This window comes from Salvia splendens, chromosome 6 (genome assembly GCF_004379255.2).
Source record: "Salvia splendens isolate huo1 chromosome 6, SspV2, whole genome shotgun sequence".
Lineage (NCBI taxonomy): Eukaryota > Viridiplantae > Streptophyta > Magnoliopsida > Lamiales > Lamiaceae > Salvia > Salvia splendens.
In genome coordinates, this window is record NC_056037.1 from 11986240 (window position 1) to 12013628 (window position 27389).

At 39.6% G+C, this 27389-nt stretch overlaps 2 protein-coding genes across 4 annotated transcripts; one reads left to right on the forward strand and one right to left on the reverse strand.

Annotated features, from left to right (window-relative positions):
• Positions 1-494: 494 nt before the first annotated feature.
• LOC121809412 (cryptochrome-1-like) lies at positions 495-4312 on the forward strand. 3 transcript variants are annotated; one of them, XM_042210019.1, is made up of 7 exons: positions 495-653; positions 894-1234; positions 1951-2172; positions 2415-3121; positions 3207-3894; positions 3995-4096; positions 4188-4312. In XM_042210019.1, exons 2-6 carry the CDS (start codon positions 922-924, stop codon positions 4048-4050), a joined length of 1986 nt encoding a protein of 661 aa, XP_042065953.1. In that variant the 5' UTR covers positions 495-653; positions 894-921; the 3' UTR covers positions 4051-4096; positions 4188-4312. The 3 variants fall into 3 exon arrangements, with proteins under 3 accessions (XP_042065953.1, XP_042065951.1, XP_042065952.1); XM_042210017.1 differs by having other exon boundaries at positions 3995-4312; XM_042210018.1 differs by having other exon boundaries at positions 506-1234; positions 3995-4312.
• An 8025-nt stretch (positions 4313-12337) lies between these two features.
• On the reverse strand, positions 12338-14239 carry LOC121808799. Its single transcript, XM_042209375.1, has one exon. It carries the CDS (start codon positions 14237-14239, stop codon positions 12338-12340), a length of 1902 nt encoding a protein of 633 aa, XP_042065309.1.
• Positions 14240-27389: the final 13150 nt, after the last annotated feature.

Here is a 27389-nt window from a genome sequence, read left to right on the forward strand (position 1 = left end):
CGAACCACCGAACCGGCCCGGAACCGGCGGTTTCGGCCAAAAACCGCCGGAACCGCCGGGGACCTTGGCGGGCCGGTTCAGGTTCAAGGAAACCGGAACCGGCGGTTTTCGAACCGTGTGCATGCCTCATCATTATTGACGAATGAATGCTCATTCGCATAATAAGGTTAATTAAATATGTTAATCCTCTTAAATCTGTTCAGAACTAGCGGTTTTCGAACCGTATGCATGCCTCATCATTATTGACGAATGAATGCTCATTCGCATAATAAGGTTAATTAAATATGTTAATCCTCTTAAATCTGTTCAGAACTAGCGGTTTTCGAACCGCATGCATGCCTCATCATTATTGACGAATGAATGCAAAATAAGGTTAATTAAATATGTTAATCCTCTTAAATCGTGAGACCGGTCTAACAATTTTCAATTATTTCTTTCCTTTTCTGTGGTCCAGTGGATAGAATACTTTAATACTCCCTCAACGTAGGCAGTTTGTCTTGTAAACCAACAATTGGTCACACGAAGTCTAATCTACAATCCCACAAAAATCTCTCTCTAACAATTGGCTGAATCATATCCTGTCTCAATTATTTCATTTCTTCTGTTTTCTTCATTTTACGCTGTGGGTTTACTGCCAAAAATGAGTCTCTGAGGTATGCAATCACTGTCGTTCCCTGCTTTCAAAATCTTCATTCTTAACATGTCAAAGATTTCTTCATTCTTAATTATTCACTAGTACGAAGATCTGATTCTAAATGGAATTGAGTTGTTTTGTGGCATGATCAGTAGGTTTCTGATGATTTTGTAAATTATGGTTCGATTGAATGAAAAATCACTGTTTGTTTACCAAAAGATGGGGCTTTTGTGTTTTTTGAGCGAAATTTGATTTGTAGAATCTGAGAGGAGGTGAAATTTGTGGAGATGGAAAAGAAGTGCAAGAGCATAGTGTGGTTTAGGAGGGATTTGAGAATTGAAGACAATCCAGCTTTAGCAGCTGTTGCAAGGGATGGGACTGTTTTACCAGTTTTCATATGGTGCCCTAAGGAGGAAGGCCCTTATCACCCCGGTCGGGTTTCGAGGTGGTGGCTGAAGCACTCCCTTATTCATCTGCAGCAGTCACTGAGATCTCTTGGTGCAGAACTCCTCGTCATCAAAGCTGATACCACTCTCTCTGCTCTGTTAGACTGCATTAACGCTGTCGGGGCGACCAAAGTTGTGTATAACCATCTCTATGGTGCGTATCTATAACTTGTGTTGATTCAGTTCTTAAATATGAATGCCTGCCATAGCTTTAATAAACTGTCACAGCTAAGTTTCAGCTTTTTATATGAGTTGTCATTGTGCTGCTTTTTCTTGGAACAAGATCACAGCGGTATGGTGCTTCAAATTGTTGATACATGAAATGATCTTTGGTGTTTTAGCTCAAATTTGGCAGTATAGTGGATCAGTTTAAGAATAAAATGAATTGCTAGTCATAGAGTATTATTTTCATCAAACTTAGGTAAACCTAAACTCAATTAAAATAGGAGAGGTTCAAGCTACTTAATTTCCTTTTATTATAGTAGTATTAAATTAACCTAGGGTTTAGCAAGCAAAATAGGCGCTTGATTCCTATTTTTTCTCATTAATGTATCATGGCCAGAGGGATATATTCACAATCTTTAGTATTTTTTTCTGAATCTATATCAATGTAAGAGTTAAATAGTGGGTAGAGGTTGCTGTTGCTATTACTCATATATTTTTAGTGGAATGGATCAATCTATTAAGTAAACTGACAATCAACTCATTGGTTTTTCATCAGTTTTATGACATTCCAACTATGATATTAGCAAATTGTACAGATAATCACACCCATACTAAAATGGGAATTAATTAATAAATCTTTGTTGGACCATTGCATGAGGATAGTTTATGGGGCTCAAATATTTATATGATTTCACTCTTTCCCAGATCCAATTTCACTTGTTCGTGATCATAATATTAAGCAGAAGTTAGTTGAACTTGGTATTGAAGTGCAAAGCTTTAATGGCGAGTTATTGTTTGAGCCGTGGGAAGTGTATGATGACAATGAACAAGCATTTACAACCTTTAATGCATATTGGGAGAAATGCATGAACGCGCAAAAAGATCCCGTTTCACATCTTCCACCATGGCGCTTGGCTCTAGCTGAAGGTATGTTGTGATCTTTGTTCAGTCACTTGTAATGTAGTTCTGGTCACGACTTTCGATTTAGCAGAAGATGCTTATTATTTTTCCCTATTCCATAAGAAACTAGCTAAGCATTCTTAGCTTATTTCCTCTCTGCCAATTTTAGCTGTAGCATAGTAGAAATGTTCTAACAATTTTGCAGTAGTACTAATGAGTTTATAAACTGATATGATTGAAAAAAATTATGCTTTCCTATTTTTTGGCAGGAGCGGGTATGAATACCTCAGTTGAGGCGTTGAACCTTGAAAATGAATCAGAAAAGTCGAGTAATGCTTTACTGGGAAGAGGTTGGTCACCCGGTTGGAGCAGTGCTGACAAGACCTTCACTGAATTCATTGAACACCATTTGCTTAACTACTCAAAGGATAGGCTAAACGTTGGGAGAAATTCTACTTCCCTTTTGTCTCCTTATCTGCATTTTGGTGAGCTTAGCGTTAGGAAAGTGTTTCAAAGCGTGCGGATGAAGCAGTTAGTTTGGAAAAACGAGCAAAACACAGTCGGAGAAGAGAGTGCAACCTTTTTCCTTAGGGCTATCGGCCTCAGAGAGTATTCTCGTTACATTTGTTTCAATTTTCCATTCACTCATGAAAGGTCACTGCTGAGCAGTCTTCAATATTTTCCATGGGACTCCAACCAAGCTCATTTCAAGGCTTGGCGACAGGGTCGGACTGGATATCCACTAGTGGATGCAGGAATGCGAGAGCTCTGGGCAACCGGATGGATTCACAACCGGATAAGAATAATTGTTTCAAGTTTCTTCGTGAAGTTTCTTCTTCTACCATGGCAATGGGGCATGAAGTATTTCTGGGATACACTTCTTGATGCAGACATAGAAAGTGATATTCTTGGTTGGCAATATATTTCAGGGAGTTTGCCCGATGGCCACGAACTCGAGCGTATGGATAGTCCACAGGTAACTAGTACGGAGTAATACTAATTCATCTCTTACCAAACCTTACGGTTTTATCTTAATTAAACATTGCCACAATGTGATCCAGGTTCATGGATTCAAATTTGATCCAGAGGGTGAATACGTGAGGCAGTGGCTGCCTGAATTAGCAAGGATGCCGGCTGAGTGGATCCATCATCCGTGGGATGCTCCTCTCTCTGTGCTTAAATCCGCAGGCGTGGATCTCGGATCAAACTATCCAAAGCCTCTAATTGATATGGACTTAGCCAGGGATATGCTAACTGAAGCCATATCAGTAATGCATGGGAAAGAAGCAGCTGGAAAGGCAGCAGTGACTGATGGAACGGATGAAGTTGTGTTTGATAATTCCGAGCCTCACGAGAAAGTGGCTGTGTCGAAGGCAGTTGCCAAAGAAAGGAAGCCATGTCCAGCTAGTTCGTCTCACGATCAAAGGGTTCCATCCATGAGGAATGCCAATAGCATGATCCAGAATAGGAAAAGACCGAACCCGGGTGAAGATGGTAGGGTTATGAAAGATAACGTGAATAGCTGCAACATTGACAAACAGGTGTCGAAAATGGGCGATGATGACTTGTGCTCTACAGCGGAATCTTCGTCGTCTAAGAAAGTCATGACAAACAGTAGAATCTCATTCTCTGTTCCTCAGAACTGCTCTTCAATGTCAACTGGTGCACCATATCCGGTCCCCGAGTCCTCGGACCACAATGATAGTTGGCACGAAGAGGTTGGAACAGAAGAGATGTCAAGCAAAAATGGTAAGACGCGACGCTGAAAGCCTTGTTTCTAATAACGCACACGTCTTTGTACTAATATAAGTGCTGATCATTCAAGAATGTAAAAATCTTGCTTTTTCAGGAACCAGCAATTTGCAGATATCTGGGAAACAGATTATCCATGAAGATGAAAGCTAGCTCTTTAATCAATCTGTGAGTGCAATGGCCTAACTGAATGAGATTTGTGAGTTATCATCATGTTATTTACTTCTCTTGGTAGAGTAATACTACTTGATAGGTGTAACATATTTTCGTTTTTCTGTGTTGTTGAAAAGGTAGTTATCCTTGAGAAAAGCAAAAGAATGGATCTTAAGACCGTTGTAGGTATACAAGTTTGTTCCTGTTCTCTCTTTCCTTTTTATATACATAAAACAACACGAAACTAGTTTACTTGATCGTATACTCTATTTGGTACGACATTATTCTTTTATTTGTGTTTTGCACACAAATTCTGTACCGTCTAAATAATTACGCTAATTTAAATATATTGTTAGTAGTTCATGTGCCTAATTTATTTTATCCACTAGATTAAAAAAACGGATGGCTGAGATTTGGTCGATCTTTAAAATTATTTTACCTTTTGGCGTAATTACGCAAACTCAACACACACTATGATGTGTAAGGTTGTTACACATGTATGTCCAGTTACGCTAATTTGCTCCTAAAGGCAATTATGTAAAATCTTGTTTCACAAATTCTCATAGTTTGTTAAGGATAACACATCATCATCATCATCATCATCATGTACTGAACGCTTTCCTTAAACGCTGTCGCTACTTCCTCTTTAAAATTAGAATTAATGGGCTGGTGAGAGATAAATAGACGAGAATGGATATAGATGCTTTTAAGTTTGCGAAACGGAATGAATAAAGTGAAGGAAGGTGGTTTAGACAATTCTTTATATTGTAAATCATCTTTCAAATAATTTGTTAATTTTTCCAAATTCAAAACATAGGGTATGAATTAGCTGAAATCATACCATGCATACCAAGATCGTTAACATATATTGTAGTACTAATATATACTACCTCTCCCCCCATTTAAGGAAAATTGTTTTACTTTATAAAGAAATGAGTGAAAAAGATCTCTCCCCCCATTTAAGGAAAATTGTTTTACTTTATAAAGATATGAGTGAAAAAGATTAGAGGAACATGAGTTTCACTTTTATATACTTTTTCTGTCCACAAAAGATAGGCCAATATTTAAATGACACGAGTTTTAGTGCGTAATTGGTAAACTATGAGAGAAAGTGAAAAAATGTGGAAATAGTATAGGTGAATTGCGAGGTCCACATTATTAGTTGTAAAAAACTTTCATACTTAAATGTACGTATGTTATCATGAGTCTATCCATTGGAGTCTAATTTTGACTCTATGATCTCTGAGTTTTGGTGCTGTCTTCGTCTCACTCATATGAGTGATATTTATTTCTGTTTATATATGTTGTTGGAATTTGTATTTAATACTAGTAAGTCCAATATATTAGAGCATCTCCGATAGAGATAGCCCCGTCATAGCCCAGTCACAAATTCCACCTATCACATCATCAGTACTAAAAACTTCTCCTGCCACATCATCAGGACAAGCAACTGGACAAGCAATAGGTCCGCCATAGCCTAACCACAATAAACAAAATTATAAAAAACAAATAATTAACAATCACACAAAATATATCCAAGCCCCTTGGCCTAGCGGTAAAGGGTGCTGGATACCGCGTCTATCCTGGAGGTCTCGAGTTCGAACCCTGGGTGGCGTAATTTGTCTTTCCTCCTTGTTATAGGAGTTGATTTGTAATTTCCTCCTTCATATATATGATATAAATATATGAAGTTAATTTTTGAAAAAAAAAAAAAAAACAATCACACAAAATATGGAATTAAATTTACGACACAGATACAGGAAAATTCAATAATAACATTAAAATTTTAAAAAGTAAATTAATTAAAAAAATTACATTAATTTAAAAAAATTACATTAATTTTTAAAAAAACTCCTCCTCCACACACGAGCCCCCCCGCCTCCGCCTCACTCCTCGCCATCGCCGCCGCCGTTGTCGCCGCTATCCGGGACCCCCAAATCTGCCGCATCTGAGCCCCCCAACTGTGCCGCGGCGGCATTCAAATCGGCCCGCATACTCACGAGCATTGAGAGAAGAAAACTCTTCTCCTCGGGGTCAGTTGCCGTCTTCCAGTCAGCTAAGATCTTGTACATCTGAGCCCGCGTTTGTTGATGCGCGAAGAAGGCGAACTCGGCTGTCGACCAGCCAACAGTGGGGATGCCGACTGGACCTCCTGGGACCCCTGGCAAGCCCGTTGCGCCCGCCTTTGACCAACCGGGCGAGTGCAGCGAGTAAACGCGGGAGGGGACGGAAACTCCAGAACATCCTCGGGGAGGTCGTGGGAACCGCCGCTGCTGCCGCCGCTGTAATCACCGGTATAGTTCAGTCGCTGCTTCTTCGGCCAGCCAGCATCGACACCTGCCCAAAACTTCTCGGAGTCCATCAGCACCTCATAGCAGTTCCAGTAGGTGAACTCCTTATAAAGCCCGGGCACGGGGAAGGCTTTCTCCGCTATCCTCTTGCAGTCCTCGTCAGTTTGGCCACTGGTCTGCATGCGGAGGGCGTTGGTGTACAAGTCCGAAAATCGGGAGACCGCAGCCCTGATTCGGTCCCACTCCTTCCGGCACTCCTCCCCGCTGCGTGGCCTCCCATCCGGGCAAAATGCCTTGTAGGCTGCTGCTATTTTAGCCCACAAGTTGACGATCCTCTGATTGTTCGAGGCGAGGGGATCATCGCAAACACTCACCCATGCCTTGGACAACGCGACGTTCTCCGCATCCATCCACTTCCTCCGTGCTGGGCTCTCGTCATCAGCCGGCTGCGACGACTCACCGACCACCCTCTTGCCCTTGCCCTTCTTCTTCTTTGGCACGCCCCGACCCCGCCCTACTCCCCCCATTTGAACGGGAGTGTCCGCATCCCCGAGATCTATCCCCAACTCCTCTAAGGAGAAAGTATAAGTCCTAGTGAACTGCGTCTCCGATGGGGTCGATGTGTGCGAAGAAGCAGTCAAAAAATCAAAACTGGGGCGATAGACGTTGTCCCCCTCCCCCCCGGCTGCATCCCCAGCTGCCACCCTGGCATCATCTGCATCTCGGGTGCCCACCCCGGCATCATCTGCATCCCGGGTACCCCCTGCCCGCCCGGCATCGCCAGTCCGCCCTGCATCCCCTACCATCCCGACATACTACCCCCGGATGCCATCCCGGGCATCATCTGCTGCCAAGGGTACATGTTATAGTGCCCGACCATCGGACCCCATCCACTTCCCACGGGTACCGTGGGAGTTTGAGACCCGCTCGTCATTGGAGTAGACTCGTTGTTGTGCTCCATTTCGCGTTGTTGCTATTGTACAGAAATTAAGATAGAGAGAAAACTCGTTAAAACAAGTGGTGAGAATGAAAATGACGTGCGAATCGCGTATATATAGTGTTTCGAAAATTAAATAAAAAAATAAAAAATCGGGTTGCCGATCGCTCGCCGATCGGGAGCCTGCAATGGCGGCCAGCCGATCGGCGAGCGCATCGGCCAGCGCCCGGGAATCGGCGTGCGCTCGCCGTTTTTCTCGCCGATTTGGCGCTCGCCTACTGCAATGGTTCGGCGAGCGTACCGGCCAGCGCTGGGAATAGGCTAGCCGGTCCTCTCGCCGCCATTGTGGATACTCTTACTCGCAAAAGGAGATAAATGATAGGAACAATGCAATCTTAATGATACAGAAAGTGATTTTTTGTTTAAACAGAAACACCAATCTCAATTCAATGAGAAGCACATTTCAAGCTTCCAAAACCGAATACTAATGTTACTAATGTAAAGAAAACTTAAACGAGGAAAGCAATTGAAAATAGAAACACAAGAATTCAGCAAACGCAGACTTATATATGTAGTCAGTCACCCTTTGAAGTTTGAAGAAAGAAAGTTAAGGTCCTTGTGGCTCATTGGTTTCGTCGTCTATTGTTTCTTGTGACGCTTCTTCCAGCGATTTGCCCTTCGCCTCAGGCACCGCCAAGGTGCAAATCATTCCAAGCAAATTAATGACTCCAAGAACAATGAGAGCATTCTTGACTCCAATGCCCGGCGGGAAGCCTGCGTCGGTCTTGCTCTTGTCTTTGTTCTGTGCTGCGTACAGAAAACCATAAGCCCCAACAATGGCTCCGGCCTTTCCAGCCGCAGCCGATATCCCGTGGCACGTGGAGATCTCCGCTGGCACGACGAAAGTGGTGGCGTTGGGCCCGAAATTGGCGAAGAAAAAGGTGAGTCTAGACGTCACCACGGTTCGGGAACCGGCGGTTCACGGTTCGGAACCGCCGGTTCCGGTTCAAGACTTGGATGAACCTGAACCGGCCCGACCAAGGTTCGGCGGTTCCGGTTCGTGAACCGTGAACCGCCGGAACCGCCGTGCAAATCCGGTTCCGGGCCGGTTCGTCCGGTTCGGCGGTTCGATTTTTTTTTAATTGTAAATTTGAAATTCAAGTAAAAAATGTAAATATATTTGCATAAATAAAATTAGAATAAAACGATGTACAAATGCAATTTTATTGATACACATTACAACTTTAAAATTACAAATTACAACTTTAAAATTACAAATAACAACTAAAAATTTACAAATAACAACTTAAAATTTACAAATTACAACTTTAAAATTACAAATTACAACTTAAAATTTACAAATTACAACTTAAAAATTTAAAATTACAAAAGACCTAAAGTCTTGATTACAATTTACAAATTACATATTCGAAACAAAAGGGAGAAAAAAAAAATAAAAGAAAAGGACTCGAGTTCAACTTAAATTTAAAATTTAAGTTGAGATGCCTACGTATCCTCAATGCTCAATTGCATTTTGGAATCAAAGTCCACGTAGTTCTCTTACCTTGCTTACCTATTTGGCTTGATCGGAGGAATTGGCGGCGCGCCTACTCTTCTTCGTCGGGGAAGTAGTCTTGGTCGGGTTGTACTACTTGATTGTTCCAATCCGGTTCTTGGTCTCTAATTTCGGCGGAGCACCAATCATCAAGTAACATGGTGGCTTCCATGTTTTGCCCGATGAGTCTACTTCTTCTGTCGTCCAAGACGTTGCCTCCAACACTAAAGGCGGACTCGACGGCGACAGTGGAAGCCGGAACCGAAAAGATCTCCTTGGCCATTGATGCAAGGATGGGAAAATCTTTCTCGTGTGATCCCCACCAATCTAGGACGTCGATTTGTTGGGGAACGGGACCTCCTTCTTCCTCATTGAATGAAAAGTGTGAGTCAAAATATAAGTCTAACTCACTTGTCGAATTTGCCGTCCTTCATCCGCTGCTGAAGCCGTATAGGTCCGCCAATTGGGATTGGGCGTCGGGGTCATCAACTTGGAAGAAGCCAAAGTTATGTGTTTGACGGGGGGGTCTAGGTCTCACTTGGTGGGTACGGTTGTACTTGGCTTCGTAATCGTGAAAGAGAGCCCGCAAGTCGAACTCAAAACTTCTTTGGGGGCTTGGGAGGTGGGGGATGTTTATTTGGAATGTTTGGGCTAGGTTTATGTAGTACGGGGCTAGTGTAGCAATTAGTAAGCAAGAGTATCGTATCACACAGAGACAATTTTGTATCACTTAGCTACCACGAACAAAAATCAACTACTATCTAGACAATCAAGAAAAGATTGGCTTGTTCTAACAACTAATAAAAGCATATAGTAAGCAAGTAACAATTAAGAACAAGGAAACACGGTGTAAAAAGGATGTGAAAAGATAACATGGAGAAAATTGCAGAACTCAAGGATCCGATGCACAATTCCAAGCTCTTATCCAGTCAATTCGCTTTACCTTTTGGTGTCTCTAGAGTTACTAAGCCGACCACAATTATAGATTAAACCCCCTCCCGAGGTGAGAAACCTGTAGATTAGGTGCTAGGATCGAAGTCCCCTTCTAATCCTAAACTCCTAACTCCCAAAAGCTCGATTAGGTCAATGACCTCACTCAAAACCTCAACTCTCCCGAGTTCTATTGTATTAAGGTGTGAATTATTCTTCTTTCCGGATTAATTATTTCATCTCCCGATTAATCTAATTAATCCTACACAATCAAGTGGTGATCAAGCAATTGAAAAGAATAAACCCAAGAATAATCAAATAACTACAAGAGCAAGGCAAGAACAAAATCAATCGGATAAAAACTATGAAATCAGTGCATCATCACCAAGAATTCTACAAGAGATGTTTAGCTACTCATGTTTATAGAGAAAACCATGTTCAAAACAAATGAATTCAACAAATACATGAAGTAAAGATAGTAAGACTCCTGTGAGATCAATCGATGGATAGGTGACTTCAATCTCCCGATTGGAAGTCTTCGATCTTCAATTCTCTCTCTCAAAGGTGTGCTTGGGGTGGTGTGTGAGTGTAGGAGGTGTTAGGTGTGGTGTGGAATGAACCCTAGGCTTCTTCTCCTCTTAATCCCCTTCAAAAATCGCATTTTTGGCATAAAAATACGTCAAAACAACGTACCCGGCCGGGTGGAATTATAAAGGGTAAAATTCACCCGGCCGGGTGATGATTTTCGACCAGATTCTGCTCCATTTGAGACACCCGGCCAGGTGGATTTACAGGGTAATAATTCACCCGGCCGCGTGAGATTTTCTGGACAGCGCAGTGTTCGTAAAACGGCCATATCTCTCTAATCCAAACTCCGATTGGGGCGTGTGAGGTACCTACGCGAAGCTCTTTCGAAGACGATGAGAATGATGTGCATTGGGGGTTGATTGGACTTCAAAATCTCCAGTAAAATTGTCTCAAGCCAAGACTACTGCACATCCACCTATTTTGCACATTTTTCTACACATTCTTAACAAAATGGTCAATATATCAACATAATACAGAAGTAGATGTAAACACACCTAATAATAGATGAAATATGATCAAATTCTTACAAAACCACCCTCTAAAACCATGTAAAATCCAAGTGTGTCAACTCCCCCAAACTTACATAATTACTAGTCCTCGAGCAATGAAGAAAAAGAACTAAAAGAAGACTTGGATTTAAAGGGGTTTTAGACATCATCATCGTCTCAAAGAATATGGAATAAAGGAGCATATCACAATACAAATTCTATCAAGTTAAGTTGTCAAATGCACTTTTACTACTAACTCGTATATCACCTTGGTTTCATGCTTCACTCGAGATGTATATGTGTGTGTATATTCACCTCACTAAAAAGTGTATAAGATATCAAGTAGTCACTCAAATCAAGCAAAAATGCATGGTTTACCATAAGCTTGCTCAATGTCTAACCTCTCCTCTACCTCGTGTGACAATAAATCAAGAGTCCGAAAGGTCTTTTATTTAGGCTATAATGTAGGCTCTTTGGTAAGGTGAGGAAATATTTGGCTAAAGTGACTGAAATTCCCAAAACGTAAAATCCCAAGAAATCACAACAATCAACTTTTAACTTCAACCATTCTCAAAACACTTCTCGGTAATAACTAGACTTTGTTTAATTTCTTCCCAACTTCCAAAGACCTCAAATTATTCTCTATATACAATTTTTTTTCTTTCTTCTTTTTCCTTTTTTCTCTTTTTTTTTTTCTTTTTCGTTCACGTTTTTTTTAAGAACAAACTCAACCAACCTTTTTCAATTATACTTTCCCAACTCTTCTTTTCAAATCTCAACAAATTTAGAGTCTAGGATTCTCAATCCACTTGATTAGCTTGACAAAAGAAAAGGCTTAAGGCTCAAACTTGGCTAACAAGGGTGTTATATACTAAGGTTAGTGTTTAGGTAAAAAAGAGGCTAACAACGATGGCCTAACATCTTCCCCTATAATTAAGGTCACTATGTAGACTCAAGAAGACCAGGAGCAAGTTCTAGAAACACATGCACAATTGATGATAAAACACACATGAAAGAATTGATGGCTCAAAAATCTCACTTGGGTAAATAGCATGAAGCATGGCAAACAAGCAATTCGTTACTTATGCACCCTATTACTCAAACTCTTAAGTCAATGGTAAAGTGATAGCTCAAAATGGATGGTTTTTTTTATCATAGACGACTAGTCTTCACCCCAATTACTACCAATTTTTTTTTCAATTCAAGCCCAAAATTTTCAATCAATCACAACTAATCAATCTAAAGTAAAAATAAAGTAATAAAATAAGTACCTCATTAGTGTCCCTATCCACCATATCATCCCCCAAACTTATTCAAAGCTATGCAAAGAATAAGTTTGAACAGTTGGTGGAGAAGGGAGACTTACATGGTATGCAAGCAACACAAAACACACCAAAAACAAACTGAAACGGTAAAATTAAAAGTTACCTACTAGGGGTTACCTCCCCTATAGTGCCTTTGGTTATCGTCGTTGGCTCGACGTCCTCCATGAGCTGCATCATGTCACGCCATAACTGGTGGTGTTAGACTTTCTGTCAATATTGGAAGCATATGATCTAGCCAATCTCTTCTTCCACCAAGTATTTTTTAGAGCTCCATCAGAAATTTTGGTTTCCACTTTGGGTGAATTTTCAGCTTTTGTTTTCTTCACCTTCACTTTAGGATTTGATGTAGTCTCTTCTTTAGAAATTGATCCACCACATGAAGCAAACATCCATTGCGGTAAAGAAAAATCCCCAAATGTGGACTCAATTTCTTGTGCCTTTTGGACCTCTACAACGTGCACAGCTTTGCACTCCTTCTTCATAACAAGTTTTTCTTCCTCACGACTCTTCATAGCATTGTAGATAGATAGGATGTGACGTTTGTTGCCCATATGAAGAGTGAGCTCTCCCTTTGCTACATCTATCAATGTTTTTCCCGTTGCAAGGAATGGGCGCCCCAGGATAAACGGTACATTCATGTCTTCTTCCATATCCAACACTACAAAATCGATGGGGAATATGAAGTCGTGTACCATTACAAGAACGTCCTCAACAATTCCTTTGGTATAGGTGACGGTTCTATCTGCCATCTGTAGCGTGATTGTTGTCGGCTTGAGAGTGCCGATCTTTATCTTTCTGAAAAACGATAATGGCATCAAATTTATACTCGCCCCCAGATCACAAAGTGCCTTTGTCTGTCTGTCATTTCCAATGACGCATGAGATGTTGAAACTCCCAGGATCTTTAAGCTTGGCCGGTAGCTTTTTCTGAATTATGGCACTACAGTTTTCAGATATATTCACCGTCTCATAGTCAGTCCACTTCTTCTTCTTGGAGAGCACATCTTTTAAAAACTTTGCATATGTAGGCATTTGCTGTAACGCCTCTACCAACGGGATGTTGATGTTCACTTTTCTAAATATGTCAAGAAACCTAGAGAAGTGATCATCTAGTTTCTTCTTCTGCACGCGCTGTGGAAATGGGATCTTAACCTCAGCAGGGGGTGCAGGTATCACGGTACTTGCCTTGGGAGGCGGCACCTCTTCCACTGGTTCTTCTTCTTCCACCACCTCTTCTACCACTGTCTCCTCTTGAGAGATTTTCTCCTTCTCTGCAGGCATGGTTGGGCCTTCATAGCTCTTTCCACTTATCAGATTAATGGCTTTGCAATCCTTACAGTCTTTAGGATTTACAACCGTTTGTGAAGGAAATTGGCCTGGTTGATGCTGAATACCCACAGCCTGTGAAACCTGGCTCATCTGGTTATCGATGCCCTTCATGTGAATAGTCAAGGCATTCACATTAGCTTCAACCTGCACTAGCCTTTTGTTGGAGTCTTTCATGCACTCTCCCATTTGTTTCATAAAAGCCATTAACACATCTTTCAGCTCATCCTTCTTCGGTTCTATGATTTGGCCATCTGATACCTGGAATCCGGGTGGTGGTTGCAAGGCATTATTTGGGTTCCCGTAGGACAAGTTGGGATGCACCTTGTTCCCATAGTGGTTGTAATTGCCTCCTCCTAGGTTGGGGCGGTAATTGTTGAAATTTCTGCTATTGTCACCTTGGTAAATGTAGTTTACATCTTCGACTCCTTGTTGCATCTCAGTCCCAACCTGCCTTGTTCCCATATACCCAAGCTTGTCAGTTAGGAATTCCAGCTGCTTGGATATTGTATCCATCCTATCAAAATCGGAGGTGAATGTCACTCTATAGGATTTGCTTCTATCGTTTCTCCATCCATCATCATTTGAAGCCACTCTCTCAATCACCTCAAGTGCTTCAGCTTCTCCCAACTTCAAGAGAGATCCTCTGGCGCTCATGTTCAATTCGCGCATTGCCTCCAGCGTGCCTCCCCTGTAGAAGGTTAAGATTTGTTGCCCCGGGCTTAACCCGTGGTTGGGGCATCTTCTCATCAATTCGCCACAGGTTTGTGGCGCGTAGTGTTAGCAGCTTTTGTGTTCGTAATTACATCTATCAAAACGCCAGTAATTAAGAAACGGTAAATATAGACTCAGTGCACTAAGCACTGTTGAATGCTAGCGAAGATGAACTAATTAGATAATCAAAATTGGTTCCAAATTTTTACTAACATTTATGGTAATGGAAAATTTACCCAAAGTAATTTATCGAAATTGCAAATATGCGTTACCATTTTTAATAAAATGCACAATTTTTGTAGGACTTTATAAAATATCAGAAAATTCAATCACCAAATATCAGAAAGCGAATTTTCCATGAATGAGTAGGTCATATCATATTAATAATTTCAAAAGAATGAATGTGCAACCCGATAATAATTTATGTTTTGCCAAATTTGTCAACGTTTTAAATAACTAATTATAATGTGCAACGGGAAAATAATTTATGTTTTACAAAAGTGGTCAAACGACTAAAATAATACAGTATGACTTTTTGTCGAAATGTCAATAATAGACTTTAATAAATACTATAGATAATAAAACAGGTTATAAGAAATGTTTAATCTCATCGTTTTCAGAATAGCGATTTCGATGATAATATGAAAAATGGAAGCTAACATGCTAATGAATCCTAGCTCAAGTGATTAAGTTGAAACATAAGGATGAAAGAATGGGAGCTTACACACGAATGAATCCTAGTTCAAGTGGTTAACTTGAAATACTACGTACAATATTCCGAAAACGTTTACTTTGTTTTTTAGAGAGAGAGAGCAGTTGAAGCAGTTATCAAATTACTACTACTTGTACTCTAATTGATTGCATACATGATACATACGTTATCAAACCAATTAATACTTAGTAATAACAAATTGAGATGAATAAATGAAAGTAATCGGCAATTCCTCAGCTGGTAAAGATCTGTATCCCTCAATTGTTTATTTTATAAAAGTAGCTCTTCTTGAATCTTAACAGAGAATAGATAAAAGTATAAACTCGACATTCGTTTGGTGATGAATTGAATGGTAGGAGTTGAGAGGGGAGAGAAAGAATTGAGTCGGGCCGGCCATATTTTAATTCTGGGTTTGATTTTATTAGTTCTAGGATTCTAAGATAAATAAGGTTAGGCTGGGCCTGGGTGGGTGATTAATTAATTAAGCTGGGCCTATCCTAAGTGGGCTCAAGTCTTAAGCTTAGTAAATTTATTATTTGGACTCAAAGACGTCGCACTTCATGGAATGATTAACCATATTATTCTAATCTTTTTCTTTTATAACTATAACTTTCTGTGTATAATAGTATGATTGTGACCTTATTATTCCCGGCCTACATGTTGTCACCCTGCCATATTGAGTTGATTTTGTGAGAGAAGGAAGAATCTGTGAAAAAAGAGGTAACAAACAATCTATCCTTTGATATTTTAGATTGTCCAGCTCGATTTCTTTGTAAATTCACAGCCCGGGCGGGTCTCAATTGGCAACAAGCAAACCTAGCAAGTCTTGAGCTATTGCCTATTTTCTTGGACCATATAGCAGTTCATGGTTTTAAATTTTTTTTGGCTTAGTTTACTTTGTTTTGGACCAAATTATGTTACTTTGCCTACATAGTACTCTCTCCTTCCCACACTTCTTTTCTATACTGATTTTAGAAAAATAATATGTAATAAATATTTAGACTAGAGAGATTGTAAAATAAGAGTGTCTTCCACTTTAACTATTTATCAGTATTATTTTTACAAAGCGAGTGCAGAAATAAAGTGTGATATACTTTCAGGGACGGATGGAGTATTGCCCGATCGATCCATGATGCCCTCTTTCCAACAAATTAGAGTTTCCTTACTTTTCGTTGGATATACCCCACTGCTTATCTGTACATATTAATTTTGAAGCCAATTTACCAAGACTAGGTACGTTCTAATGTTACGTATAGAATTCAACAATCAATATTATAGGAAAAAAAAGTGTTCTTCAGGCTAAACAGAAAATCACCAGCTGTTTATGCACAATATTCTCAAATCTCAATTACCACAATTGATTTTACAAGTTAATCTTATTACCGTAATAATCAAGGAAAAGGGTCGCTATAATTTATGTCCACATAAATCATAAAACATAATTCAGTCGATGAATGCACATCGTTTTCATACCACGTGGCATTCATTCATTGGTCGGAACTCATTATAAATGAGGTGAAATTGGAGAAGGATTTTCAAACACAGAGTCAAGAAAATGGGTGCTAATTACAAGTTCCATTCATTCATTCCTCTCTTCTCCCTTTTGGTAATGGTAGTGATGGCAACCTCCTCTCTCGCCCGCCACGAGAAGGCTGGTCCAGTCGTCCATGGCGCCAAGCCAGCCACTTCGCCATCTGAAGCTCGATATGCCACTGGGCTCCTCGTAGACCGTCTAGCGCCTCCCTCACCCAAGCAAGCTCATTTGGAGTCTCTGTGCCTAGACATGGGCCCGAGCCCAGCCATTAGCCCTTCGACTGAGTCGTGATTTATAACACTAAGCTAGTGGAAATAAACACGAGTAATCAGAAATGTTGCTGTAGTAGTACTAGCACCACCTATTATGTACTATATATATGCATGAAATTAAGGAATAAAATTTGGTTATTTGATTAATTTTCGATTTTGGAATCGCCTAATTTGATGTTGATTAATTAATTTGAGTATGTCCGAGTGTTGATTGTGCATTGTACAAGATATAATGGTGATGACTACCCACATGATGACATGAAAATCAACTACAAATGCATGCATTTTTTTTTTTTTAAATGATGTTATTTAACATGTCAAATTTTCAAGAAACGCATATGATTATATCATTTACTTTAAAATAAGAAAATAAATTTTTAGTCAGTTATATTTTGTTATTTTTACCAGCCTATATAGTATATGGCTTTTTATTGTAATTTGTAGTTGATTTTTGCCGCAATGTAGTCAATAATGAATTCCAAGTTTACTTCTTTTCTTTTTCAACGGTTTCTTCTCTTCTGCGCAAATTTACTTCTCCATTTTTCACACTTTACAAAAATATTAAGCGCTTTTATGTTTACTAGACAATATTTGCTAAGCTTTGTTGAAATATTAAATACACAATTATCTGTTTACTACATCGTCTATGTTATTCGCTGAAATACAAATGTGTATTGTTGTATCACAATAATGCAGGTTTTCAACTTTAATGATTTTTATGTTATTAATTAGTAAAATTACTAATAATCATTACATACGGATTTATAGTATTGAGTTTTGCCTGCTTATGATTAATGGGTACTCTCCCGTCCCATTAAAATAAGAACATTTTCAGAGAGACGGCACCATCACGAGGGATCAATAGGAAATAATTAGAGAGTTTGTGGAATTCTACTCGACTCTCCTAGGAACCAAGAAGGAGCCGGAACCCATCAAGGTGGACATCATTAGGCAAGGCCCACTTGTGAGCGAGGAGGATAGTAGGGACATGGTGCGACCCATTACGGTCGAGGAGATCAAAGAAGCTTTGTTTGACATTGGGAACGACAAGGCACCGGGCCCCGATGGCTACTCCTCGGCATTCTTCAAGAAGCAATGGGAGAGAGTTGGCAAGGACGTGGTTGATGCAGTCAAGGAATTCTTTGAAACAGGCCAGTTGTTGAAGAACTTCAACACAACGGTGATTTCCCTGATTCCGAAGACTTCAATCAACCCAACAGTGGGCGACTACAGGCTTATCTCCTGCTGCAACGTCTTCTACAAGATCATCACGAAGATCCTTTCGAGGAGGATGGCGCCGCTATTGAATAAGTTGGTAAACATGGCACAGTCGGCATTCATCCCTGGGAGGCATATCATGGACAACATCCACCTCGCGCAGGAGCTTATGCGAGGGCATGCGGACAAGAAGAATGCTCCCAAGTGTACGGTCAAGATCGATCTTCGAAAGGCGTATGACACTGTGGATTGGGACTTCCTCAGATCCATCCTACATGGGCTGAACTTCCACCCGAAGTTCGTCTATTGGGTGATGCAGTGTGTCACGACACCTCGGTTCTCGATCGCGATCAACGGGAGCCCGCACGGATTTTTCCCCAGCAAAAGGGGACTTCGACAGGGAGATCCTATGTCCCCTACTCTTTTTATCTTTTGCATGGAATACTTATCCCGTTTGCTTGCAGCCCGAACGACGAACTCCAACTTTAACTTCCATGTAAAATGTGCGAGTGAAAAGATTACTCACCTAGCCTTCGCGGATGATCTTATGCTTTTTAGTAGGGGCGACTACATGTCCATGGAGATCTTGGCGAATGCTATGGAGAAATTCTAGGGCTGCTCGGGCTTGGAGATCAACAAGGATAAATCTAACCTTTTTTCAGGAGGAAAGCTGCCAACACGGGACTTGGAGGAGATCAAGACCATCTTCGGCTTCCCGGTGGGGTCCCTTCCGGTGAAGTACTTGGGAGTGCCCCTCGCGTCGAGCAAGCTCAACATCATGCACTACTCGCCGCTGATTGAGAAGATCGCATCCCTCACCAAAAAATGGACATGTAAGAATCTTTCTTATGCCGATAAAACTGAACTTGTGCGCTATGTTTTGTAGGGAGTCGAGTGCTACTGGCTACAAGTGTTTCCCCTGCCGGCAAACGTGAGGGATGGGATCATCTCCATCAGTCGTGAGTTCCTTTGGGGTACGAAATACCCCACGGTGTCTTGGAAGGATCTCTGCCTACCAAAGGATGAAGGGGGACTCGGCTTTCGGGACCTCGGGGCGTGGAACAAGGCTCTACTTGCGCGGAACTTGTGGAACATTCACATCAAGAAGGATTCCAAGGATTCCCTATGGATCAAATGGATCCATAGTGAGTTTCTTAAGAACGGGACGCTGTGGGAATGGACGGCAAGATCGTGGGACTCACCACTCTTCAAGAGGCTGCTTGAAATCCGAGAAGAATTACTAGCCGACCGACCAGAGAAGAGAAGTGGAGAAGATGCTAGGACAATGGTACGGGAGCAAGGGAGCGGTCAAGGAATACGAGTGATTCAGGCCAAAAGGAGAACGGCGACTGTGGCACAGATTCGTGTGGAAGGAGTTTGTCTCACCAAAGTACTCCTTCACTACTTGGCAAGCTCTCAAACGACGTCTTCCAACGAGGGACAGATTGGGATACTTGAACATCGATCAACGTTGTCCCTTGTGCATGGCGCACAAGGAGTCCGTGGACCACCTTTTCTTCAAATGCCACAAGACTTGGGCAGTTTGGAAGGAGATCGAATCTTGGCTGGGAATGCGGAGGAACATAACCACCATACCGAGCGCCATTAAGTGGATGATCAAAGAAAGAAGTGGCGCGGCAATCATCCGCAAGGCTAGAAGACTAGCCATCATCACAATGGTCAGCCTGATGTTGCAAGGCATGAATGCCCTGATTTTTGACGGATCAACATTTGAACCCAAGCACTTGGTGTTTGAGGTGAAGAAGGTAACATATGCAGTCTTATACTCCTTTTATCCGCATGAACAAGTGACCGAGCACTTGGGAGTCTAGCGTTGCTCTCGGCCACGGGGGTACTCTTTTTCCTTCTAGGGATTTTTTCCCATTGGGTTTTATCTCTAGGAGGTTTTAACGAGGCCCTACCCATACATCTATTGGGGTAACGTGGACGGTAGCAACGAGTACAAGCACACATTGACGGACGGAAGTACCAGAGCATTTCGTGTGGATCCCATCGTGAAGACTTTAACCGATGTGAAGTTCCTCTATTTGATCTTATTCATGTATTGTCGATGTATGATTTCTGTATTGTAATACCAATTCTAAGGGTACTTTTTCCCTTGAGTTTACTTCCCCCCATCGGCCTACATAGCCTCGGCTCTTAGGCATGTATCCATCGGGTATGCCCGTATCTTGCTTGTACTTTACTTTCTGCCTTTATATTCCATTCATTGATTCATCAAAAAAAAAGAATATTTTCATTTTGGTATGTCCAAAAATATCTCATTCCATTTTTAGTAACTTCTTTCTCTAATAAAGTGAGCTTCATTCCCTATTAATAGTACTATAATTATTGTGCATCAATTCCTGTCCATCTCAAATGTCATATATTTGTGAAATATATTTGTGAAACGGAGGGAGGGAGTAGTCTACAAATTATTAGCTGTATTGTGGTAAATTTTCCTTTAGCATATTGTGCACATGCTATTGGATTTACATATTTAGCCAAAAGCCAATAAGTATATTTAAGTTTATATTTTCTAAAACTAGTTTTAGTTGTAAGATAGTGGTCCAAACAACCAGCTGTACGTATACACTTTACACAAAACGTTAAAAAGCCAATAGGTATTTTAAGTTGATATTTTCTAAAATTAGTTACATATAGTTGTAATTAAGATAGTGGTCCAAACAACCAGTATATGTTTTAACACAAAACGTTAAAAATATGACTGTAAGCCATAATTTAAAAAATTATAAAAACGTCGAAATTTTTTGCTTTTACGTTTTAGTATAACTAAACTATGCAAAATATCCTAAGGCGTAAATTTCATTACCCAACTCAATTACACTAAAATGTACATTGCCATTAGGATTGAGAGAGTCACAGATACGAAATAATCCGTACTCTTGATTTTAACATTACAAATTCTAACTCAAAACTAGTGCTATTAGTATTAGAATTAGATCAATCACTACAAAAAAATCACTATTTAATGGCAGATAAATAGCGATTTTTCCGCCACTAAAGGAATTAGTGGCGGAACCACTAAAAGAGTTAGTGGCGGAACAGAGCCGCGGCTAGGCATGCACAATCCGAACCGGACCGCTGGTTAACCGGCGATTCGAAACCGCCGGTTCATGAACCGAAACCGGCGCCTGCGGTTCGAACCAGATGGCAATTCGGCGATTCTAGCGAGCCGGTTCAGGTTCAGAAATATCGCGAACCGGAACCGGCGGTTCGCCGGTTAAAACCCCCGGTTCATAACATTAAAAAATTATTATTTATAAAAATCAACTTTTATATATAAAAATCAAATTTCACAAATAAAACTTTCTTTTGTTTTCTACTTTTCTTTATTTTTTAATTTTATGAATTTCACAAATAAAACTTTTAGATAATTCATTCATCTTTTTTCAATGTGGGATATAAAACTTTCTTTTGTTTTCTACTTTTCTTTATTTTTTACTACATTTTATTATTCACTAACTTTATCTTTATTTTTGTTATGATTCTTTTGATAAGACAAATTTATAGATAATAATAGCATCAACTAGAATAGTTTAATTAAATATGAATGTTGCATGTTGCTAATAATTTGTATATTTATAGAATGTGAACGTGTTCAAATAATTGGATTTAAATGTAAGTATGTTGCTAATTTTTCTCAATATATTGATTAAAATGTGAAAAAACAACAATTAATATAATTGGTATAATAATGATAAAAATAGATAACTAAAGAATGATTTGTTTAGTGGTATAATATAGTTTATATATTTATATATTAGTAGTAGACTAATAGTATGATTTTGTATAATAGTTGTTATTCTAATAGATGCAATATAATTTATATAAATAAAATTATTATTTGTGAATATATTCTTGATAGATAAGAATAAACAATTATTGAGTAATATGATTTGTATATAGATAAATAATTATTCATATTATAGTTATCACTAGATTAATACAATTTGTATAATAGTTATTCTCTTAATGTGTATAATGGTATTTATTAGTTAACATACACATAAACTTATACACAAACAAATCGATAATGATAAAGAATTAAAGAATAATACTTTATGTAATTATATTTGTTGTTAAGTTGTAATAATAGAAGATAGTTAAGATATAAATTAATATAAACAAAGATGATGGAGATGTAAAAAAGAATAAGGAGTTTTATCCCACATTGAAAGAAAGAGCAACACATCCAAGAACATGTAGCTATAAAAGAGAATCATCCAATACACTCTATTTCAACCCAAAGGCTCAAATCCAACATTAAGTGTAAATTGTACCTTATAAGTTGTGACTTGTGACTTGTAGTCTCGTTGAAATAAACACTAAAACGAGAAGGAAAAAAAATCGAACCGCCGAACAGGCCCGGAACCGGCGGTTTCGGTAAAAAACCGGCGGTTTTTAACTGCCTCGTGAACCGGCGGTTTTTTGAACCGGAACCGCCGGGACCCTTGGCGGGCCGGTTCCGGTTCATGGAAATGGTGAATCGTCAACCGTCGGTTCCGAACCGGAACCAGCGGTTTTTGAACCGTGTGCACACCTAGCCACGGCAATATATTCGCCGCTAATATATCAGTGGCGGAAATTTTCCGCCACAGAAATGTAGAGGCGGATTAGCCATGGAAAATAAAATAGTCCGCCAGAGCAATTCCGCCACTAAAAATTTTAAATAGTGGCGGATTTGGGGGCCGCATTATTAGTTGCAAAACTTGTTTCCGCCATTGATGTTCCGCCACTACAAGTAATGCTATTTAGAGCATCCCCATCCGTGCTCTTGCCAACGAGCACGGATGTGGGCCAAGACACACTTTTACTCCCTGCTCTTAGGCAAGAGCACAACACCCACATCCGTGTTCTTCCGCAAGGACAAGCTCAAAGATCTCACCCTTCTATTATTCAATTTAAATAAAAACATTTCCACAAAATTAAAATGCATTAAAAATACCCGGAATACTATTACGAATTACAAAAAAATTAAAACATACATAATTAAAATCCTAAAAATTAAAAATTACATAATTAAATTCATAAAATTAAAAAAACCCACTACTCGTGGCCGAATTTTGCCCAAATGTATTTGATTAGGTCTTCTTATAGCTCAATGTGGGCTCGATGCATCGAGCAGCGCCGCGCCAGCGGCAAGAGCGCAGCGGCTGACAGCGGGTGTCGGCCGCTGGGACGAACGGACAGACGCCGTCCTTCAACCGCTGCGGATGCTCTTAGTGGCAGAATCCATCCGCCACTAAACTTTTGTACATCTTTTGATTATATTTATTTTATTATTTATCCACCTTGTTAAGATATTTTTTCATCAAATCAATGCATTCATAGTAAAAATAACAATAGATACACCAATACTCATATAGGGGAGTAATCAATTGCTAACTTACTCTCAAGTTGTTAACTACAATTAATTTAAGACCGTAGGATTTTATAAATCTAGTGGTCTAAAATTTGCCACGTGTAATTTTCGTTTTTATTAATTAAATCAAAAAAGATAAAAAAACTACCAAATTTGGGTTTTTGATGAAAATGTCAATACTGTGTTTTGAAAATATCAACACAATGCTTTGAGAATGTCAACACATTGCTTTAAGAATGACATTCTACATGTATTATATTGACATATTTTATATACTATGTTGACATTTGTTGCTCTACGAAAAAATTGTAAATTTTCAAAAAAAAAAAATTCAAATTTTGACATCGGAACATATGCAAGTGAGATCTCATTAGAATCCTTATTAAATTATCTTTAATTTGATATATGTTGTGCGAAAAAATAATTTAAATCGAGAAAGTTATATGCGTTTTAAAGTTATGCGATATTTTTCAAATGTTAGTTACAACTAATTTGTTGTAAATTGAACTTAATATCCTTATTGACGTTTTTTGTTGATCGTATTGACATTTTGGACTGATGATCTAGGCACTTGATTTAAATATCTAAGGGTTATTATTTAACAGTAGTTAGCAATTAAGTATTGAGTTAGCAATATAACACTCTCCTACTCATATATTACTCAAAACATTAACGTTTAATAATATTGAACATCAGTGCAAATTCTAAACTTAGTTAATAACAAAATAGCTGAGCATGTAGCTTCTCAATTTGCAAATTAGTGGTGGGATCGTTTTTGGCAAATTTATCATCTACAATCGCGTTCCTTCCTAGTCTCATGAATTTCGTCTCTTTCCTTTCCAAATCTTGGATCAAAATTATCTGTTCATCTTTGAGCCACCTCCTGAAGCCACACACATATACATTAGCATTACAACTAGTGTTTTTCAATGGTATTAAAGGGAAATTAACCTAAACTTTCCAAATAACTCTAGAACTAACATCATTATGGATTCAAATCAAGTGGGATTAAATCAAGTAATGCTTATTCAATAGTAAAATAATGCTAACATCGTCTTATACCTAACCATATATCGAATTGAGTAATTACGACATATTGAATCAAACATATTGTATGACTTCTAATGTTAAAATTCCTCTCACAAATAGTTCAGAAACTAGGCAATTATAACACAAACTGGCAACTTACCAAACTGGTTTACGCCAAAATAGTTCAAAAACTAGACAAACATAAATTTATGTATTTTAGAAGCAACCGTACCCATGAGAAGGTGTCGATGCTGGTAGTCTCGTGCTTTCCTGTCAGCCTTTGCTCGTTCCCTTATTCGTATGCATTGATGTGATCCTTGTGGCAAAGGGAGAGGTTCAAAATCGCCTTCTTGATCACTTCGAAACCACATTACTCTCTCATGCTCAGGGTGCTAAAGTCCAAAAAAAACACAAACAAACTCATGCATAAGTAATTAACTAAAAATTTAACTATAGCATTAGCCCAACAATACCTGTAATTGGTGTGACATCCTGCTCTCGTTCCAGTCACTATGAACCATCAAACGATCAAGAATAGATTAGCTAGCTCCCATATAAATAAATGAGCATCGTAGTAGTAAAGCCCCTAGATTGTTCACAGAAACATCAACCATGCTAATTCAGCAGCATTATATCAATGGTAAAGATCATCACCTGAGGACTAGGGTAGCCTCCAACAGGCCATCCAAGAAGACATTTCACATTAGTTTGGAGTAAGGTGTATTCACAAAATACTTATATTGATTGAAGTACTCACAAAATAAGTTGGTACATCTGTTATAGAGATTATTGAGGAAAATATACTAATTAAAAATTGCCAAAAAATATATTTTTGTCAAAATAGAATCTATTTGATTGAAAAATAAGTTTTTGAATCTCCTTACTTTTGAGAAACTCATAAGGTTCCAACACACTGAAGTAATGCTTTCTGGCATTTCACCAATTTATTTTATAGCTTCGCATACATCTACATAAATATGGTTTTTGAATACCTAATACCTTAATTCTGGAAATTTCCTATTAATCTTGCACTAACAAATGCTTTCATATCACAAGGGGTAGTTTTAATAATGTGATTGTTCCAATGCTATACTAGCAAACTCGACACTGATCTTACTGTGTAATGTGTAAATAAAATTTTATAAACCATGAAGGTAATGGAATTGGAAAAAATCAATTAGTCATAAGTTGTTGGAGGGAAAATAACTCTCTTTCTATAAAGCATTTTTATTGGCAATGCCCAAAATGAGATGGGTGTTCTATTTGAAACTATTGATTAATCAGGTAGGGCAACCAGTCTAGGATTGAAGAGATCTCTACTCCACCCCCCAAACAAAAGATGCATAGATTGAAGGGTTGATATCTTTCAACGAAGGGAACATAAGCAATATCCACCTGAGGTAAAATCATAAAATAAAGCATTCTATCAAATTCAATGCATTGATCACTAACTCAGTTTATGTCACTTTCAATCCACCATAGACTTGAAACATTGCAAGAACACAATGAATGTTTAGCATCTTTCCCTACTGTAGTTTCCATTATCACAAATCGGCTTACATTCATATCATATAGAGGTTGGTAAATCTGTTGGTTTCTGGGGATTACAAGAGATAACAAAAACCGGGCGTAATACAACCCAAAAGAAAGGAAAAGAAGGAACTGAACTTTAGAAATAACAACGTAGAATCGAAACTACTAAACCAGTATGATTAGCCGAGTCGAGGAGGCCTCTTCCCGCAAGACGAGATACGCCTCGGTAGTGCTCTTCGGTTTGGCGTGTCGTCCCCAAAGGTAAAACGGCTACGTCTCTATTGATGCAGCACCGCAATCAGTAGAGCTCGATGGAAGAGAGGGCAGAGCTTCGACAGAAAAATAATGCAGAAAGAGGGAGAGAGCTTATGCAGAGAATGCTTGTATGTGTGTCCTAATGCAGTGGTATGGCTAGCCTATTTATAGGCCAAGCCACCATGCAGGGTCAACCAGCCATTGAAGGCTCATCATGGCAATTCGTAACCGACGTCAGTTACAGGCGTGTGGCTGGAGTGTGCCACCCGTATGTGGAGCGTGTGGATTTCTCACGTGGCAGCCGTGACTATGCCTCGCTTGACGACGTGTCAAGCCACTTGGATTGCTGACTCGGCCGTGGTCTAAAAAGAATAGTTTGGGCCAAGCACCAAGCCCAAAGACCACCCAAAGACCAATTGCAAAGATCCAAGTCCAAGTCCAAGTCCAAGATCGAGATCGGGATCGGGCCCGGGCACGGGCCCGAGGCCCGCGGCCGCGAGCACGTGCACGGGCACGGGCTCGGGCTCGGGCTCAGGCGGGCGGCGGCGGCGGCGCGCGCGTGTGGGCTCTTTCACCCATCTTGGTCCACTATAATTATTAAGTAACATAAAGTCACTTAATTTATACACATTAAAAGATGTGTTAATCCTCCAATGTGGGATAATTAACACTAGTTAATTATTCCCTAAGCTCCAACTCCAAGCTTTAATTAAAAGCTAATTATGCTCAACTTTAATCCACTATTTCTCACTCACCGGAAATCGGATTTGAGAAAGTGAATATACTACATTTATCTACGTAAAATGTAGATCGACGCTATGTCATATAATTTCACAAAATTAAATGTCTCGTCACATTTATTATTTGGTCAAAATCTATTGACCGGGCATATTTAATCCATGATTTTTACAATCCCCCACATGAGTGGAAATAGCCAAATGCATATGCATGCAGACACAAGCTCAACCCTCGAGAGGTATATAAGCATAAGGATAGGTAGTTGTTGACTTTGAACCCTCCATAGTCGACACCATCGGATACACAGGCGGCTTAGTAGCGCGATGCTTTGAACTAATCCCCCACGGCGTGCACCGAGACAATGGTGTTAACGCTTAAACACCTCAACCTCATCCGTTCTCACGTTTTGTGTCAATTGCAGTCTTGGACACCACTTTGGATTCATAAGTGTGTTTTATGAAGCGACCACACTTCACACTTACATAGGTGATTCTTAGTCAAGTACCTTG

Excerpts from the sequence above, each read along its gene's own strand:
- LOC121809412 (XM_042210017.1), top strand. The coding sequence starts at position 922 with ATGGAAAAGAAGTGCAAGAGCATAGTGTGGTTTAGGAGGGATTTGAGA. Across the intron at positions 2,173-2,414 it reads GCGCTTGGCTCTAGCTGAAG|GAGCGGGTATGAATACCTCA; the intron begins GTATGTTGTGAT and ends ATTTTTTGGCAG. Across the intron at positions 3,895-3,994 it reads AGAGATGTCAAGCAAAAATG|GAACCAGCAATTTGCAGATA; the intron begins GTAAGACGCGAC and ends TTGCTTTTTCAG.
- LOC121808799 (XM_042209375.1), bottom strand. The coding sequence starts at position 14,239 with ATGAGAAGATGCCCCAACCACGGGTTAAGCCCGGGGCAACAAATCTTA.